We start from the raw sequence: 19,134 nt of genomic DNA, 5'->3' as shown, positions 1-19,134 counted from the left end.
TCCACATGTATGTCTAGTAAGGCGTCCGTAACTCATTAAAAAAATAACGGTCGCTTTAAACACCTTACCTCGATAAGTTTGACTGGTTCCTCGACAGGTTCTTTCACCACCTTTTCCACCACGGGCTCAATAACAGGAGTTGCCATAACAACGATTGGAGATGGAGTCTCCTTTATTAACTCTGGTTCGTCATTTTGTTCATCTGTGTTCACACCGTTTTCATAGTCAGCTTTTTTCGGCTTCTCATCGCTAGCTTCATAAGCTTCAATCTCCATGGCCAGTTCATCCAGACTTGACTCGATGTAACGCTTCCGAACTGGAATGTGTCCATTGATCTCGGCACCAGGTCCCTCGCCATTCATGAAGACCGGGGCTGCTTCCTCTGATGGAGAGCTGTGGGCACTAGGCCTCTCAGGATCTGAAAAGCAGCGACCAAATGACTTTATTAATTTTTCATCTATGGCGCTACTACTGACAAGAACAGATTTCAAATCTAACCATATAATGGTTAGCCATTCGCTCCGACGAAGGGCTAACGCTCAAAAGGTCAGCTTTTATAATCGTAACGGTGGCCAATTTACCATTTCAACTTTGTTGATATATTGAAATTATTTCGTTACCCCCACCGACGCAGCCCCAAACAGTTTCTTTAGAAACTATCAGCCTTTAACCATATAATGATCGATGTGGTAGAGATTGTTAATGCGAGCACACAGGATTAGCACAGAAGTCGGGTGAAAATTGGAACGTTAAGGAACTAATTCACAATCTGTGCATCTGAAATATTTTCTCCGAAAATCTTCACGTTTGTCATTTGCAATCTAACTAAAGTCTTTTCCATCCTTGGCCATTCTTGGCCATAGACCTTTTCAAGGTTAACGCCGCCATTTTGCCGGGGGTGCAAAACTGCTGGGGCGAGCGCAAAATGTACAGTGAATGTATGGAAAAAGTCGGGAGATTGATACTCGATAATTTGAGGAAGGTTGACATTCTGCAATTTCTATGAATTACGAAGTAAAGATACCTAGCAAAAGATGTTGCCGATTAAACGTGAAGGGTTCAGGCTCGCTGAGAAGTGAGAAATCTTATTTTTAGTTTTTCATACAAATGCTTCTAAATTTTCCCGGAAACGGCGGTTTGGTTTTAGAGACAAATATAGGGAAAATCAAAATCTTAATTTGCGGCTTTTTTCGCGAGAATTCATTTCTCAAATTTGATCGGTAAACTGGTAGGTCTGGTACCTTTAGTTTGTAATTCATAGAAATTGCACGATGTCAACCTTCCTCAAATTATCGAGCATCATTTTCTCAACTTTTCCCATACATTCACTGTACATTTTGCGTTCGCTCCAGCAGTTTTGCACCCCCGGCAAAATGGCGGCGTTAACCTTGAAAGGGTCTATTCTTGATCAGTATTGCTTAATTCTTTCGGACTGACGGCTCAAAATATACTGCTGTACCAACTTTTAAATTAAATTCAGATAAAACGACTTTTTTCCACGTTGTTTCAATCTGTAGGAAAACACCACGAAAATACATACTAACATCTAATAATCAGTGAATATAAAGAGGCAAACAAAAAAAGAAAATTACCGCTGGACATACGTTTTCGCCCTATGCCACTTACTAAGGGGAGAGTGGCATCGATAACCTTCCCATCTTTATCAAAGGTAAACTGTAGAGAGAGAGACAGACAGACAGACAGTGGTTGGTTAATAACTGACGAAACTGTGATGGGATTTACTGTTCTAAGTGTCTGTTTGATCAAATTCGCTATCGCATGTCACTAAGTTTTTGCTATCAAATGCGTTAAATGTGACTCTACCCTAATCATCAGTTAAGTGATTTCCGTGGAACTAACATATTTAACTCTGTAATGCGACCTGTTTACGTTCCCGAACTGGGTGTTATTGATTCCCCTTTTTTTTTCCAATTCAGATCAGAGAGAGAATTTGAATCGTGGAAACGGAAATATTAAAAATTCGAGCTTTTTCTTTACTTTACCTTGTACTAATAATTTTTTGAAAAGAAAGCAATAACTCAATAAATAAATAAATAAACTACTTTTAAGACTCGCAAGGGAGTCTTTCTAATCATTGTTGTCTGACCTCCAAGGTGATATCGCCCCTTGAATGTTCACTTTTAGATGACTTGGGCAGTACAGGGAGAATCAGCCGACATGTCTGGTCTCTGTTCACGGTCGAAAGAGGGACGATCACTTGCCCAAGGTAATCATCTATATATTTGAAAAAAAAAAAACACCTCATTTAAGAAGTCTCTTTTTCTTCACTCACAACACTGACAGAATAATAATAATAATAATAATAATAATAATAATAATAATAATAATAAGCATTTATATAGCGCTAAGTCGACTACTTCTTCATAGCGTTTTACAATATATACTATATGATTAAAAAAAATACAAATTAATAAAAAAAGGGAGCGACTATTTGATTCTTGGACGACGACGACTAAAAGAATAAGATTTTCTCAATCAAAGTCGCCGTTTGTCTGAGCTTGTTGATGTAGAAAATTTGGTAAAACAAAAAGACATTAGTCTCCTTAAAATACGTTATTATTATATAGATACTGATGAAATACCAGGATTTCTCCTTTTACTAAAAAATCATATCTTCACCGCGCGCAGTGAAGATACTATTTTTATCTTTCACGTGTGAGGATATTGGTGTGTCCATGGTTACCCTCATACCTACTCAATTGCTGTTTCGAAAATGAATAAAAAAAGTTGTCTTTTATGTGGAAACTGCATCAGTATCTATATAATAAACAGAACACTACATGGTCGCTTGGGGATACGAATTTTATCTTCTCGTGCTGAATGTATCTCTCACTCGTTCGCTGCGCTCACTCGTAAGAGATACTTTCAGAACTCGAAGATAAAATTCGTATCCCCGCGCGGCCATGTAATATCCTCTATTTGTGCACTCGTCACGCAACACCAAAGCATATTGCGTGACGAGTGAACACAACGACTGCTCTCACCATAGTTTGACCGGTTAATGAACGAAGGGATTGCAAACTAATTTTTATCATCAGACGCCATTATGAACTCTAAAAGCTGTGGAATCACGGATATTTAATCTCGCATGAAAAATAGGTACGCATCGTTTAGAATATTTTTCATAGTTAACCACTTTACTCCTTAACTTATTAGCAATTTTTTGCCTTCTGGTTTTCTTTTTTTTTTTGTCTATCAACTTCAAAACTATTTAGTACTTTACTAAAAACATCAACATAATGTTGTTTCCACTTCATCTTTATGCTGTGAAAATATCAGAGTATTGTCTTAAAATCACCTTGCTCCTCAGTAAATTCATTGTCTTCCAAATGACAGAGAGAATCTGTTTAAAGACATTTAGACATAAGATATTCACTATTATCTTTATCACGTTGAGGAGATTTTCGAAATTAAAAACAAACAAAAAACAAAACAATCATACTTGTTTAAGCGGAGTAGGTGAACTTTAGTGAAAGGTTTAAGGAAAATCATTTCGTAGTGATCATGAAAAAGTCTGAGCAAAAAAAATGATGTAGTGGTTTAAAATGATTTAAGTTGTTTACAAGTGACAGTGAATAAATTCAGACTGCAATCTGTTTATGAAGCGAATTTATGGTTTATGGTTTAATATGCAATGTTTAATGCTTTATTCCAGATCATGGAGAAGTTCACACAGTTTAGGGTTAACATTTAGCCATCAAAACGTTCACAGGTCAGAGTGATACTGAAAGCCGTTCATAAACGCCTTGATGTTTACAATGTACTTACGACTGAAGTTGTTCTTTATTTTAAAATCAAACCATATTTAATCGAGCTTGTGATGTTTCAGGTAATGTTAACACTGAATTATGCCAATGCAATGAGAAGTAAACTCTGTAACCGCATGGGTCTTTCTGTCAAACTTCAGACAGGCAAAGATAAAAACCACAAGGGTGGACAAGGGTTGAAATAGGTCTTCTGGGAGGGGTGGGGAGGGGTGAAGTTTGCCAAAAATTTGCATAAAACAGGTAGGCATTCATTTCCTTAAAAAAAAAACTGCAAACTGAAAAAATTTCCTTTAGTTTAAAGTCTTGATCAGCAGGGATTTGCTAAAGCAAAGACATAGAAAAAACCAGGAAAGATTTATTACTCGACGTTTCGGGGTCATCGTGACTCCATTATCAAGAGACTAGTTTAAAAACATGCAAATAAGGAAAGGTACAAGAATAGCATAAATTTGATTGCCTTGTTAATGAAATGTTGTATATTCGCATGCGTAAGCCAACACTGAACGTGCAAACGGATTCCATCCGCGCCAAGGTGTTTGTTTAAGCCGTTCAGTCTAATTTATGCTATTCTTGTACCTTTCCTTATTTGCATGTTTTTAAACTAGTCTCTTGATAATGGAGTCACGATGACCCCGAAACGTCGAGTAATAAATCTTTCCTGGTTTTTTTAGTTTAAAGTACCGGTAATTAATTGAGGTACAATTTATTGATGTGCTTAAAAGATTTCCCAATAAAAGAACAGCCCATATACAAGTTAAATGAGATAACCAGGGATGTTGCACCAACATCCCTGGCCATACAGACTTCAGTAACTGGTTCAGGTCAGGGTGCTCTCCCTTCCCCACCCCCCAGGAAAAAATGCTAGTCTATCAGAGCTGCATGTACTCTAAACTCTCATGGGGGGTGGGTAAATGGCCCTTGAGATCAACAATTTGAAGCAAAAGAACACAGAAAAACTTCAATTTGAGGGAGGCAGGTAAAGGTAAGATAGGTTTTAAACCAGAGACCCTTTGAGGAGCAGAGAAATTCAAATCCTTACTAATCATTTATAGTCTTTTGACTTGTGAAGATAGACTCTAATGCAAAAAAGTGATTTGCCCATGAGGAAATAAACACTCTAAAAAATGCCTTGCAAAAAGCTTGAACCAGAGCTTATCCAAAACTTTGTCCAGTGCTACAAAGAAAAGACTCACCTTTTTCTGTCTTTTCATAGTCATATATATCAAGTGTGATCTCTTTGGTTTTGGGATTGACGTCACTGGTGTTACCAAAAAGGAAAAAGTACAGAAATAAATAAAAAGTTGATTTAATAAAGAGATACAGTGGAACCTCAATTTAACGAACCTCTAGATATGAAGTCCTCGGTATAATGAAAGATACTTCAGTTTCAGCCTGGCTAAAGTTACAGTTAAATGTCTGCCACATAACCTCGATACAACAAACCCTCAATATAATGAACCAATTTCCCCAGTTCCCTGGCACTTTGTTAAATCAAGGTTCCACTGTACTTGAATTGGCAATAAAAGAGTAAAAGTTTATTATGTACTTGAATACTTGTGGGCCTCCCCCCCTCCTGCTGCAGCTTATCCTAGCAGTAGCCCACCCCCCCAGATGGGATGTTAGTCCACTGCAAGGTTACCCCCCCCCAGCATTTCAGGGGGCTTCCCTGACAATTCACTAGTACCAATTTCTCCTCGTGGGAGACGAGCAGTGAGGCACTGTGGGAGGAAAGTGTTTTGCCCAAAAACACAACACATTGACCTGCCCAGGTCTAGAACCTAGACCTCTCCACCAGGAGTCCAGTGCACTGACCAAGGGGCCACTGTGTCTCCCGCTTGAATGCAGGAATTTTTCACATTAAATTGAAAATTAAAGAAGCCACAGTTTGCTACTTTTATTATTTTGTGTTGTTAAAACAACCGTTAAGGTAGCTGATAACTGATGGCAAAGCAGATACTAGGGACTTGACAAGCTGCTAAAGAACCAGTCATAAATTAAAGTAAAACTTTCACAGACTCACAAAGTGAAATATTCATTCCAGAATGGATTTTCATTATCTCTGACCATGGTAGTTCTCTTTCGCTGAAGAGGGTTGCTAGTAGATAAGATGCAATAAGGACTGAGTGATCCTGAGAAAGGTCAAACAATCATGATTTAGACAAGGCAAAAGAACAACTTATGTTCAAACTGTTCCATTAGTCAGGAGATTCTATGATGCTATGCATTTGTTCTGCAATAATCATGAAAATGATCCATTTGTCTCATGCAGAGAGACAAAAGAATCTCAAACCTCATGTCATCTATTCTTAAGTCTGACAGATCCAAGGTATGGCTAAACCAAAATATACTTAGCACTGCCACGCATGATCAAACAAACAAAAAAACAAAAAAACACAGGGACCAACTTACCACTTTTGATTTTTCCACAAAGACCACTTGCTTTTATGACTAACCAAGAAAATAAAAATATATATTAGAGAAAAAATATTTCCAGCTATTTTAATATCATCATCATTAGTGTGAATACATCTGCCATCTTACAAAAGTCTCTTCTTCCCATGAGAAAATGAAGCACTACCCCTCTCACTGGTGTTCACATTTTGTTAAATCCCTTACAGCTCTTACTTTGCTCTTACTCTGGATAATAATGGTAGATCTAAGAGTCAGACTATAGTCATCATTCATGACAACAGTCTTTCTCAGGACTATACCCTCACAATCAGACAACATGATCACAAGAGAGTAAAATAAATGACAACAGACCACACTCAGTCAAGCTCTCCCTTTTCCTGAAAGCCGCAAAACTCTAGAACACAAGGTTATCTTTCAAATCATCAGTCATAAACCCCATGGTATCGATGAACACTTTTCATTCATATTAAAATACAGTGAAAATGTTCTTTGGCCAAACGTTTTAGAAAAAAATAATAAGCTTTTGGCTTTTGGCCAGAGAACGTTTTCACTATATTTTAATATGTCTCATTCTGGCTGTGCCTCAATTTTCAACTTTTCATTCAATTAATTTATTCTTGTTTTTCTTGTTAACATGTTCCCACCTATGACATAGCTCCATTTTCTGCATATAAACACACACAATCCACCACTCCTCTATTCACTCCAATGAAGGGCTAACACTCGAAACGTCAGCTTTGAAACTCTTTATGCTGGCCAATTTACTTTATCATCACAGTTGATAAAACTAAAATTACTCTGTTACACCCACCAACACAGCACCAGAATTTCTTTAGAAACTAACACCTTTATTCATCTCTCTTTTCTACTGAGTGATCATGTTATATGAACAGTATTTTGGCCAAATTAAAAGATATACCATGTCATGTAACTTTGGATCCAATGAACATACACAACAAAGAATTATTTCTAATTAGATGAATTCATCACACAAACCAATTAGGTTTAGTGCTGGTTTTATGACATTCAGTCAAAATGTCGAACACAACCCATGTTTGGTTTAAAACCTTGTTACCATTCTCTAGAAATTGATACCGACAAAAATGTTTACTCACTCTTGACAAGGAGTTTTCCTTCCTCTCCAATACATGATGGTGATGAAGGAGAATCAAGCTGTTCTTTTGAATTAGCTGAACTCTATGAGGAGAATAACAGAAAAAAAATTAATCTGTTGACACCAAAGATTTGATTCAGAGCTGAACTTCCAGTGTGTTTCTGTGTATACAGCCAAAAAGAGAGTGTGGTTATAATCAGGATAACAACTCCAGCTGATAGTTTTGTAAATTCTCACAACCTGCTTGTTGGATAATGAATTGATACTTCATGGAGAAGTTACAGGTTGGTTACATCAGTGAATTTGAGAGTTTAACAGGTCTAAAGAGAGCTCATAAGTAAAATAATCAAGGAATAAATTGTTTCTTAATGCTCAAATTGTTATCAAAGAAAATTCTCACTATGATAATTTCATAAATATTTATTATACACCACATCAACATTTTTCATGACTTCAATTGCAAATTAAATGGCACTCATGTGATACAGAAGTAAATATAATATATTATTGATAAGTGAGTTTTACAAAATGTGTTAATGAAGCATTATTGCAACAACAACCCTAGATATCAAAATTGGTAGCAATTAAAAAGTCTAGAATCAAAATGCAGCTAATCAAGAACTGTTTTGCCTTTAAGCTATACAACACAAAATTTTATAAATATATTAGTTTGCTGCCTCTACATGGTGGTTTCAAGTATGCTATATAAAAATCCAACAACATTTTGGCAGTTTACAACAAACAGAAAGGTGAGCAAAATAAACGGCAAGGTGTTTACATGTACATGTATGTGCCAACTATAACATGTAGCCAACCAGATAGTTAAGGTGCACACAGTACACACGGTTAGCATCTTCATAAGTAATGGTAAATGAAACTACTATTTCACCAACAAGTTTAAGAAAACAAAAATGCTAACTTTACACCAATAAAACAAAAAAACAACTCCTCCATGAAAGGCCTGACATGAGACAAAGATTAAAAAAAAAATTGATAAAAGAAGTGGCTATTACAAATAACAACTTGAATCTCAGTGGAAATAGAGAGCAAAATTTCTCAAATAGGGCTAATCTTAGAAAACCAACAGAATGTATAAAGTGTTCTTATTACAATCTTAAGATTCACATGTTTTGATGAAAAATTCAGACACATTTTGTTGTAATCTAGACACAAATAGAATAAAAACATCGAGATTCTAGATAACATGGATGCAACAGGAAAATCAGACGAAGCTAGTCATTTTCACATCACAAATTGTTCATTTGAAAACTCTATCATGAAATAGAGGAACACAGTGTGCCTGCCGATAAGGAAAATTTCTTACCTTTGGACGTTGCCTTCCATTCATAAACACATAGACGTAAACATTTACAAAGTAGTTGTTTTCAATCTGTACATGAGAACTCTTCATTTGAAATTACTTTCCTTCTCAAAACACTACTGGCAAAAAGACTCCTTGACCGTTGTTGAATTTTTCAGAGCTCAAATATCTTTTCACACATCACAAACCTCTCACAAAAAGAAAACTTCACAGGAAGCAAGAGAGTCAAAGATAATTAATCGGCCTGAAATTCAGCTGGCTGTTACAAAATACAATTATTTTTAAAACTCTTGCCAAAACTAACAATTTTTAAAATATATATTTAAGTCACTGAGTGGGCCAGTGAATATTTACAACTCAGTGAACAAAAATTAACTGGCAATGACTTGACTTGACTGTACAATTTGCCCAGTCAGTGCTGAAGTAAAACATACAATGCTATACACTTCATGAGAAGCAGTCATTCAAGGAAAACACATCCTTCAGTTAATTATTTATGTGAAAAAGATTTGCATGACAACACTGGAGCAGGTGGCAGATTAAGAAAAGTGAAAGAAGCACTTTTTCACAGTCTGAATTGGGCATTAACTTAAATTAAGCTTGAAAAACATGCAATCTAAAACTGAAAAAATATTCAATTTGTTTCCAATCAAAATCAGGCCAGTCTAACTTCTAGCAAAAAAGAAGAAAAATCTAAATTATGTTCTTTCTGCCAATAAAAGATAATTTTAAAGCTTTTTATTGAGAGCTGCCTTGTGAGGTCACAAAACCATCTGCTTTTCAAAACAATGTTTTATTATCATACCCAGAACATTCTATAGTAACAATTATATTGAAATAAATAAAAGCATCCTGCTTCAATCTTTAGATTTGGCATTAAATGGATTTGAGTTACATTTCATTTATTTACTTAGTTTGTATTTTTATTTTCACAAAGACTTTGGACTGTCAATTAATGTTGACCGAAAGAGTCTTTTGGCTTCCATTTTCTAAATGGAAAAAAAATCTGGATTGATATAACCACTAACTGATGGAGGACAGTCTGGAAATGAAGCTCTAGAAGGTACTCCACAGAAAACTGTTCTATTTATCATTTCTACAAGTAAAAATAATGAGAATTTTACCTTTAGATAAGATCTTAGTGTGTTTTTTCCTATCTAAAATTAAAGGATCCTAGGTGACTGCTATGCTTTACTTGCATGTATCAGAGAAATCTGCTGTACATATTAAAACCATAATCTTTCTTTTGACTTTAATTTGTTTGGTTTTTTTCAACTTGTGATTTTCCATTGTTGCATATCCTAGGCCTGTACTGAAGCCTCTAAAGCTCCATAAGTGTACTGTCTCATTGTTACACTTCATCAATTTTTATAATTCAGTTTATTAATTAATTTGAAGCAAAATAATTTGAATGCAGTCAAAATTGAAGAGTTTGTTGTTTCACATTTTTTCTTCTGGGGAAAAGTTTGTAGCCTGTTAGCCTTACCTTTGTGTGATGGAACCAGTTTTCTAAGCTTTATCAATAATCTTAAAAATTTAATTTAGGTCATTGCTCAATGTACTGGATGGGTAAAGTGTAACTGCAATTTACCTACAAGACTGTGTATCAAGAAAATTAATTCTTTTACATGCTCGTATTTACTTACTGCATCAGAAAGTTGTTCCTTTGAAGTGGCCTCTGACAAGGGGATACTAGTAATTGTTTTACATATCACTTCCTTGACTTTTTCTTGAACTTCACTGGCATCCACTTGGCTCTCCTGAAAAGACAGACCAGATCAACAATTTAGAAAATAACCATTGCAAGAGTGACATCAAAATAAAGGAAAAACACAGTAAAATAAAGCATCACTGATACTGTAGCCCACCATACATGTGGTTGATCAGAATAACCAGAGAAGTTAGAACAATGCTATATGTAAAGTAACCATCGTTAACTTTAGTATTGTAGATAGTGACAAGTCCCTTTTAATCCCTGGCGCCCTAACATGCATATCGTCCATACTGTTTTCTACACATTTTCGAAGAAGCTGACAAGAAGACTGTTTAACAATCAAGATTTTCTCTAGTTGGCAATCTTTTCCTTAATGTGTGATTCAGGGGTGATATAATAATTGTAACTAGACATTAGATGCCAGTCACCCTAACAGGCGTCAAATATAATGGTTACTGTATGTGGCATAAATATCAAATAAAATGTAACAAAGGTGAATTAAGAAAAGGAATGCCATGTATATACAGCAAACAGTACATTGCAGAAATTGAGATTCTTGCCATCAGCTCTTACAGGGCTCAACACTAACAGTAGCCAACTAGCCACAGGCTACTAGAAATTCAGTTTTGGCTAGTGGTTTTCTATTTCCACTAGCTAAGTTACACTAGTAAACAAACTGAAATTGTGGTGACATCCAAGTCATCACTAGCCACTTAGCTAGTAAGTTGAAAAGTTAGTGTCAAGCCCTGTCTTAGCTCTTCATACACTTGGGGTGAAAATACTTGTATTTTCCCTGAATAAAAGTCAGAATTTTCCCCTTTTTCTTTTCCTTCTGTCAGTGAATCATAGATTATGAATAATGTGAGAAAAGTCAGGAGTTTTACTGTTGTTGTACACAGCATACTGTTCAAAGAAAACATGCTCTCTGTGACACTCTAGAAAAAGACTGAGAACAAGAATTCTTATTGCATTTTTTTTATCTTCATTTTCGGTAATTTGTTTTAGAGGCACAACATTTGATAACTACATCTGTTGTCAAGAAAAAGTTTTTTTTTCCCCCCATAAAATACATTGAGTAACACCAATATCCATATTCTCCATATTAATAATAATAATAATAATAATAATGATAATAATAATAATTGAATATTTATATTGCACAAATTAACATTGTGATATGATCACATTCGCATTACAATGTTTTGCAGGGAACTTAACAGACTGCTTGTAGCAGTTTACAATTTTTTGTGATAACTAATTTAACAGATGCCCCCAATTTCTGTAAACAGCCACATTCCCTACTCTTTGTGATAAGTGTGAGGGTTCTTTTTAAAGAACATTAAAATTTCCCCTGCTAACCAGCACAGAGATGATGCAGGAGACGGAGCCTACAGTTTATTGGTCCTTATCTGAGAAGACTAGAATCACTATTGGATGAGAACCTGTGAAGAACCTGTGAAAAACCTATGAATTTTTCTGTGAAAAAACCTGTGAAATACTATTTTTCTTGCGTGTTTTTTCAAAGGTTTTTCACAGGTTTTTTCACAGGGTGTTTCTGTGTCAGAGGATATTTCACACGTTGTTCACGTTGTTCACGTTGTTCCTCAGTTATTTTAAGACCCTGAGTTTTCAAGCAGAATTACCCTTAGGCTACTGTTTAACTCTTTACCCCCTCCCCCCTAATATCAGTATAATATCTATTCTCTCTACCACCCTCTATACAAGGAGAATTGGTTTAACAATCAAAAGCTCCTTTAGTTGGTGATCATTTCCTTAACTCTCATAACCTCAGTGTGTGATTCAGGGATGATATTGCAAGGAGAAATTAGACGTCATTCATTCTTAGGGTTTAAGGGGTTGATTAATTCAGGCAAACAAATTAAAGGATATCGCGCAATCAGAAAACTTTACAACAGCCTTAACAAAGCTAAATCGTTATACTAGTTATGTTAATTATCAAGCTGGTCATATGTGACCTCTTTGGGAAAACGGATCCTAACACTTTTCTGCTAAAACTGCAAAAACCCTTTATTATCTGTTTAAATCTGTTTAAACAATACATGCAAGTGTTTAATTAAGTGGTTTGCTCATCCATTAAAAAAAAATTTGCATCCATTAAATGCTTTAGCTAAAATGTTTAAATGGTTTACCGTAGAATTGTGAACATTTTAAGGGTGATTATAGGTCATAACCCCATTCTGTAACTGAGTACTTCTGGTATCTTAGATAGTTACAATTATATGTTCAAACAGATCTACAGTTAATATCATATTTTTCATCCACAACCATGTGATAATTCTTTGCAACAGTATGCAACCTAGTAGTCAACAAAGATATGCTACATGTATTGTGCCACAACAACATCTTGCTTGTTTGTACTAAGGCAAGCTCTAAACTGTTTCTTGACCACATGGAAGAGTGAAAGAGGAAATGAACAAATACAGAGACCCAAAAGTCATTTTTAAGGGAAATTATTTCTTGGAGTTTTCTTACAGTCTTGGAAATTACCTATATATATATGGTTACATTATACAGTCAGTATCAAATAGTTTTTGGCAGCATTAGCTGACTTGGGCCACTTACAAAAGTCTTGATTTTTGTTTCAATGTGAAAAAGCAACTCAAAAGTTATAAGAATTACTCTTCTCATTAACTGCAAACTACTATTGATTCTGTTTCTCCCAAAAAATATGCACAGGCACTTGAATCAGGAATTGGATAAAAAAAAATTAAAATTAAACAGGAGTCTGTGTGTGAACATCTAAAACCAAATTTCATTGCAAGTGCTGTACATGCAGTTTGTATGTAATAAAAAATGTTGTTATCTACACAAGAACTTAAGAAAAATATTGGCCACAATTTGGAAAATTGAAGAAACAGTATTTTTTTTTGTTGATCCTACTTTCAAGCTTCACAAAGTTTTCCCTTTAAAATTCAAACCAAGATAATGAAACACAGTAACTGCCATGATTTCAATGACAACAGTTGTTGGAATACAGTGACAGAAGTTAAAAAATTCCACCAAGATGTGACAAAGCTGTATTTTCATAGGACAAGGAGTAAAGAACTTGCTACAAGTACCTGTCAAGGGCAAAGCTGGGGTGCGTTGTGATACTAGATATAAAATCAACTCTTACCCCATTTGAAGGATCAGGTGATGTTCTTACAACACACTGAAGTTTTGTTTCCTCACTCTGTTCCAAAACATCATTACCAGCGCCTGATTCAAACCAGAACACATTCTCACAATTCACCCTTTAGTGCAACCAGTAAATTGAGGTTCAACAGAAGAAACCTTTTATCTCAACACCAGCCTTCTTTACCTTGCTTTGAAGAATCCTGTCCCATAATGGGAAGCTACCAGTTTGGTGTTAGACCCAGAGTATCCTCACAAAGCCAGCTTACAAATAGCAGCTGAATTTCAACTGAAAATGCCAGTTTTTTGAGGGTTGAATAATTAATGATCTGTAAGCTTATTCCTTTTTCCCCATGCACTAGTGTAATGCCAGAACAATGTTTATGGTGAAGGAAAAAACTGCCAGGGGTCTGGGTAACAGTTTGCATTTCTCAACAATTACATCAGTTTGGTATGAATAACAAAGAAAGTTGAGAGCCTCAAGGTATCAGCAAAGATGATGCAAAGAAGAGAATTGGAGTCACCCATTTATTTCAGCCATAAATTTAAGAAACAAAATTGAAAATTCATTTGAATCAAGTTCCTTTGCTTCAAAAAACTTAATTCATAATGTCTGCTTATAAGCAAAATGTTATACTTTTGAGATACAATTTTGCTGTATGTGAAACTGTTAGCTTTCCTGGTTTCCTCTTATTAAACAAACTTTGAAATAAAAGGGGTTTAATTTCCAAGAGCTACTAAGTGATGACTTCACCTGAATTTTCAGTAATTATCTGTCATGAAAACAACTAAGGAGAATACAAAGATTTATCAGAAATGACATGGTCATTGACATGCATATCAGTATATTCTCAAAACCAAAACTTACCAATGTACAACAGAATCAAATGAGGAGATTTAAAATTTTGATGTTTTAGAAAAAAAGGGTTTTAATTTTGATGAAATTGGTAATAATATTGACTTAGAAAAATTGAAGAGAATGGATACAACAGGTGGAAAGGCAGGTACTTGTCTAAAAAACCTGTAGCTGATTTTAACATTGGGATGACAGGTAAAACATACAGCTTGCAGGCACCACAGTGTAAACATGTATGGAAATTACAATCTAATACAAAGTTTTTTAAAAATGTTTATAACAATGCTGTACATGTCAAATGACAACTGAACATGGAGATTAAAAAAATGTTATGAATAACTAAATCAGGAGAGTTTGCATCGAAATTTGCCATAATGAATTTGGTATTTAATGATAATGCACAAAAATTATTATTGTCCATAGTTACCATCACAGTGGTAATAATTACCATATGACTTAGGACTTTTCCACTTAATTCCATTACTGATTGAAAAATGAATTCTCCTTACAATATTCAGACATTTTTAAGTGGGTGATAAGAATAGCATTCAAGGGAACATTGCATCATTCAACACTTTATTCTCAGAGCTAAAATTAAATGAGAAATGTCTAAATGACTGAGCAACAAATTGATATAAGGATCTTCAGAGAGACAGGGCTAATTCAAATATACCTGTACATTGTAACAGTTTTATTTCGCAATAAACTGCACTTTCTATTGAAAAGTTTGCAAATCATGAGTTGGAAGCATTCTCCCAACAGTCCCTGCATGGGTTAATAATTATGTCAGTAAACTGATAGAAATTGTGGTCTATTGCTTTTCAGTGCGATAAACAATAGGTTTTTGACCAGTAAGGGGCTCAGAGTACTCTAGTGTTTTTATATTTAAGCATAACAGTCTGGAAATTATAAATTGATATTTCCAAAAAAATTCCTATCATAGTTAACTCCTTCATCACACAGAGTAACACTACATGCACATTTCACAAAGGAATCAAGCAGTTTGTGTTTTTCCAAACCAAAACACTACCTAGATTTATACATCACGTATGTAAATTTACCTTTCCAAGACACTTTGTGGAAAGAGCAATCTCAGGAACACCAATGAACTGGGCACTTATCTGGATCCTTGAAGGGGAAGTGCTCAGCTTGAGAGCCACCTAGGAAGAGGGAACAGTATCATGATAGCTAACGCTGACAACAGTCAACCACAAACAAACAAACAGTCACAAAAACAAGATGACATTCTCTGTAAAATTTTCAGAAAGAAAATTAAACCAACCCGCAGAACTTAAATTTTGGTTTCATCAGCATGATCCAACAAGTACTACAGTACTAGAATATGAAATTGTCAAGGAATTTGTCGAGTTTTTCTGACAGTTTACTGGCACTTTTCCAGTTTTCTTGAGCAGAGTTAAGAACTGTGGGAGGACACAACATAAAGATACACACAATAGCATGAGACCAGACCAGTTGATCCTGGATCCAAAGAAGAGAGTTCTCTAGATACAATAATGGAGATCTGTCTTTAAGCTCCCAGATGATCAGTTATTGGTCTTTTAAAATCAAGAATTTACCTCTCCTGCCAGTCTAACCACACGTACTTCCATAGAAGTGGTTTTGGGTCCTTTGCTTGTCTGTTGGATGACACGCACAAGGAAACCAAGATCAACTGACTCCACATGAAATGTGATACACTGAAATGACAATAAATTGGATGATTTCCAGACTAAATATGTTTATCACCTGAGGATCACACATTCTGATGCTAAGTGTTATGGAAACTCTACTTAGAGTGATCACAGAGTATGATTTCTTGATTAATTAACATTGTTGTGAGACTTACATTTTTTCAAGTCAACATGAATATATTTGGAGTTTACGATGAAATGTGATCAAACTAACAAGTATTTATTTCAGACAATTTCAATGTTATATAATTATATAATTCATTTCCAGCAAAGTTTGTGTGATTTGAAGATTTTTTAAGGGTAACAAGTCATTTCACCTGCAAAACAGGTATAAACAAAATTTTCCTTAAGAGTATCAGTGTTTTTATCTTGATTTGAATTTTTCCAAATGATTGATTTTTAGTTCTCCTTTATATTATTATGTATCTTAATCATTATCATAATCTCCAAAAAGAAAATGAGTAATAAAAAAAGTGGGTCATATTAAACCAAGGGAAAACTGAAATCGCATTATCAGTAACAACCTGAACACATTCATAATAATTTGGATATATCAACTAAGTTGAAGTGGTAAATTGGCCACTGTGACGATTACAAAAGCTGACGTTTCAAGCGTTACCCCTTCGCTCCGACGAAGGGCTAACGCTCGAAACGTCAGCTTTTGTAATCATTACAGTGGCCAATTTACCACTTCAACTTTGTTGCTATGTCCAAATTATTTTGTTACTCCCACTGATGCAGCCCCAAACAGTTTCTTTCGAAACTATCAGCCTCTGAACACATTCATATTGATAGATGTGAATGGCTGGCATTACTCAAAAAGAAAGAAAGTTGATATATTCTTGATATGTTCTTTGCTGTATTCAATTGACAAATTTACAATCACACCCACCTGCATGTTACCACTGACAGACAGACAGTACACACTTGTTAGTTTTGGTGGTAGGCATCCTGGACAAAGGCTCTCAATTATGATCCTCTGATCTTTCTGAATTACAACCAATATAAATCAATGAGGGGTTTGTCATGACTTGGTTTGGTTTTGCTTTGAAAATTAAAATCACAGAAAATTAACATCCTTGATATGCATCATGAAACAGCTACTTGTATTTATATTCAAGTTCACACTAAAAATTGAATTGGAATACAAATCAATGATCATAATATAAATAATGGTTAAATTTATAAAACAAAAAGTTTCACCAATAGGTCATGTATTTTATTGTAAGTAAAGAGAAGCTCCAACCAGCAAGAGTACGAGAAATGAGGAGAAGTTACTGCTATAACATATACAGCAAGTTTGCATGATGAAAATGCGAAAAAGTCCTCTGGCTGCATGCAACTATCTTGATTTAAAAAAATAAATTGCTAGAGGCCAAGTGAATGTTGTGGAAAGACTGTACAGGATTAATTGACAACATTTGCTGAGCCTGAAGAGAAAAATTGTTTTAGCATTATTCCTCAAGTGATTATCTAAAAGAATCCACTTGCTTTAATTTATGCTCTTTTTTAGAGATAGCCAATAAGAGGCCATGTTGAAAATTAGTGCCTAAGAATTATCATTAATCAAAGTGGTTGAGATCTGTTGCAGTTCCTAACCAATCACAGTGTGCAAATCTCCAAAATCACCAGAGCAACCATACCAAATGACATGGTTCAATGGGTAACTGAAGTGAATACACAGACGTCACAAAACGATTGGTCATTCTGTTAAATCATCCCATAACCACCTCACACATGGTGATAATAACACCAACACGACAGCTCTCTATCAGCCTGTGGTAGTCTATTTATCTTTTTAAACAATAAAAATTTACATTTGTGGACAATGCATGTGTTCTCATAATCACTAGCAGGCTGATTACGCAAAAAACAAACAATTTTTCTCAGCAAACTCAAATGATATTGTCGATTAAACCTGAAAAAGCAATATTAATAATTTGTTTATTGTTTTCTTAAAAAGCAGTATAAATAAACATTACACAATTAACATTTCATCACCCAAAATGTTCAGTGCACTTTCACTTAAAATCATTTTAAAGTCAAAGCTTCATTAATAAACATAACTTCAAGAAATATTTGAATAAAACACGAAATTCGCCTTGTTCAAAAAATCATCGATATTTCAAGAGATGTTGGCGGGGAAATTGTGGGGAATCAATAGCAGCGTAAATAATATAACAAAATTACCTTTTTGTCTTTTTGAAGTTGTTTATTTAACGCTCGTATCCAGAGCCTGACAATGTTTGGGGTTCGATCTTTCCCTTGAGCGTGAAGGTAAAACCACGCCAAAGTTGAATTCAGCCATGCACATGGTTCGATAGTCACCGCTCGATTATCCTTCGTCAAAGTTCTAATTTTCCGACTATGCTTCTCGTCCTTGTCGCCAATTGACTTCTTAGATGGTCTTTGAAGAAACAGAACCACCAGAAATAGAAGCAAAAGATGCAGAAGGACGACGTAAACCTTTACGGGAAACGACAAGTCTTGAACGAGCTCAATCGCCATCAAATGTCAAAAGCGAGTTCAACTTGTCGCAGGTAATAAGACTTGGGACTGTAAATGAAGAGTTTCGAGTTTAAGGTAATTTAACACGCTGCTAGCCATTGAAATTGAGACAGCGTCTACAGACTAATCTCTCAAAATAAACAGCCATTCAAATAACGTTTGGATTCTCGTCGCGACTTACAGATGCAGAGGGTTAACTTCCTTCGCGAGATTTCGGTAGGGACAATACTCTAATCTTTCGTTCGCGTGTGACCTGCCACGCTGTATAGTCTATTCTTTGCACGCTTAAAGCTCCCTTGTGTTTCGATCCAGATGGTAATATGTTTCCTTCATGAATATTTCAAGTAATTATCCAAACAGGCGTACTATTCATCATGATCTAGACTAAAGCGGTCCTTGAAAGCCCAAGACAAATGCCTCCAAGCGATCATTGTGTTCGAAGATGATCTCAAAAAATTCAGATTTTAAATTGGTAATTCCTTGAACCTTGGAAGACACGTTCTTTTCCGTCTGTATTTTCTTTCTTTGATGATTTCATCGATGATTTCATGGCAAACACCAGCAGAAATTCTGCAAGTTTGATTGTATTTTGGCA

General features: G+C 35.2%; 1 protein-coding gene and 1 long non-coding RNA gene across 9 annotated transcripts in view; one reads left to right on the top strand and one right to left on the bottom strand.

The window, feature by feature from the left end:
* LOC111328709 (uncharacterized) overlaps positions 1–19,134 on the bottom strand; it is a 25,822-nt gene extending 6,688 nt beyond the window's left edge. For 2 of the 8 annotated variants that reach the window (XM_088726707.1, XM_088726708.1), the window contains exons 1-13: positions 18,222–18,858; positions 16,924–17,019; positions 15,918–16,037; positions 15,402–15,500; positions 10,282–10,395; positions 7,316–7,397; positions 6,198–6,236; positions 5,809–5,917; positions 4,982–5,046; positions 3,320–3,364; positions 2,108–2,235; positions 1,593–1,674; positions 69–418 (exon numbers count right to left, since the gene is read on the bottom strand). In XM_088726707.1, the coding sequence (XP_088582833.1) occupies positions 69–418; positions 1,593–1,674; positions 2,108–2,235; positions 3,320–3,364; positions 4,982–5,046; positions 5,809–5,917; positions 6,198–6,236; positions 7,316–7,397; positions 10,282–10,395; positions 15,402–15,500; positions 15,918–16,037; positions 16,924–17,019; positions 18,222–18,539 (1,647 nt within the window). In that variant the 5' untranslated portion in view covers positions 18,540–18,858. Of the gene's footprint in view, positions 1–68; positions 419–1,592; positions 1,675–2,107; positions 2,236–3,319; positions 3,365–4,981; positions 5,047–5,808; positions 5,918–6,197; positions 6,237–7,315; positions 7,398–10,281; positions 10,396–13,485; positions 13,569–13,671; positions 13,847–15,401; positions 15,501–15,917; positions 16,038–16,923; positions 17,020–18,221 lie in introns of those variants that run through there. The other 6 variants (XM_088726710.1, XM_088726712.1, XM_088726706.1 and 3 more) reach the window with 5 other exon arrangements.
* Positions 9,225–11,308, top strand: LOC148727600 (uncharacterized). The gene is made up of 2 exons (XR_015989282.1): positions 9,225–9,698; positions 10,181–11,308. It is a non-coding gene; the product is annotated as an uncharacterized LOC148727600 (long non-coding RNA).

Source organism: Stylophora pistillata, chromosome 7, assembly GCF_964205215.1.
Source record: "Stylophora pistillata chromosome 7, jaStyPist1.2, whole genome shotgun sequence".
Lineage (NCBI taxonomy): Eukaryota > Metazoa > Cnidaria > Anthozoa > Scleractinia > Pocilloporidae > Stylophora > Stylophora pistillata.
This window is presented reverse-complemented; position numbering and strand designations above follow the sequence as displayed.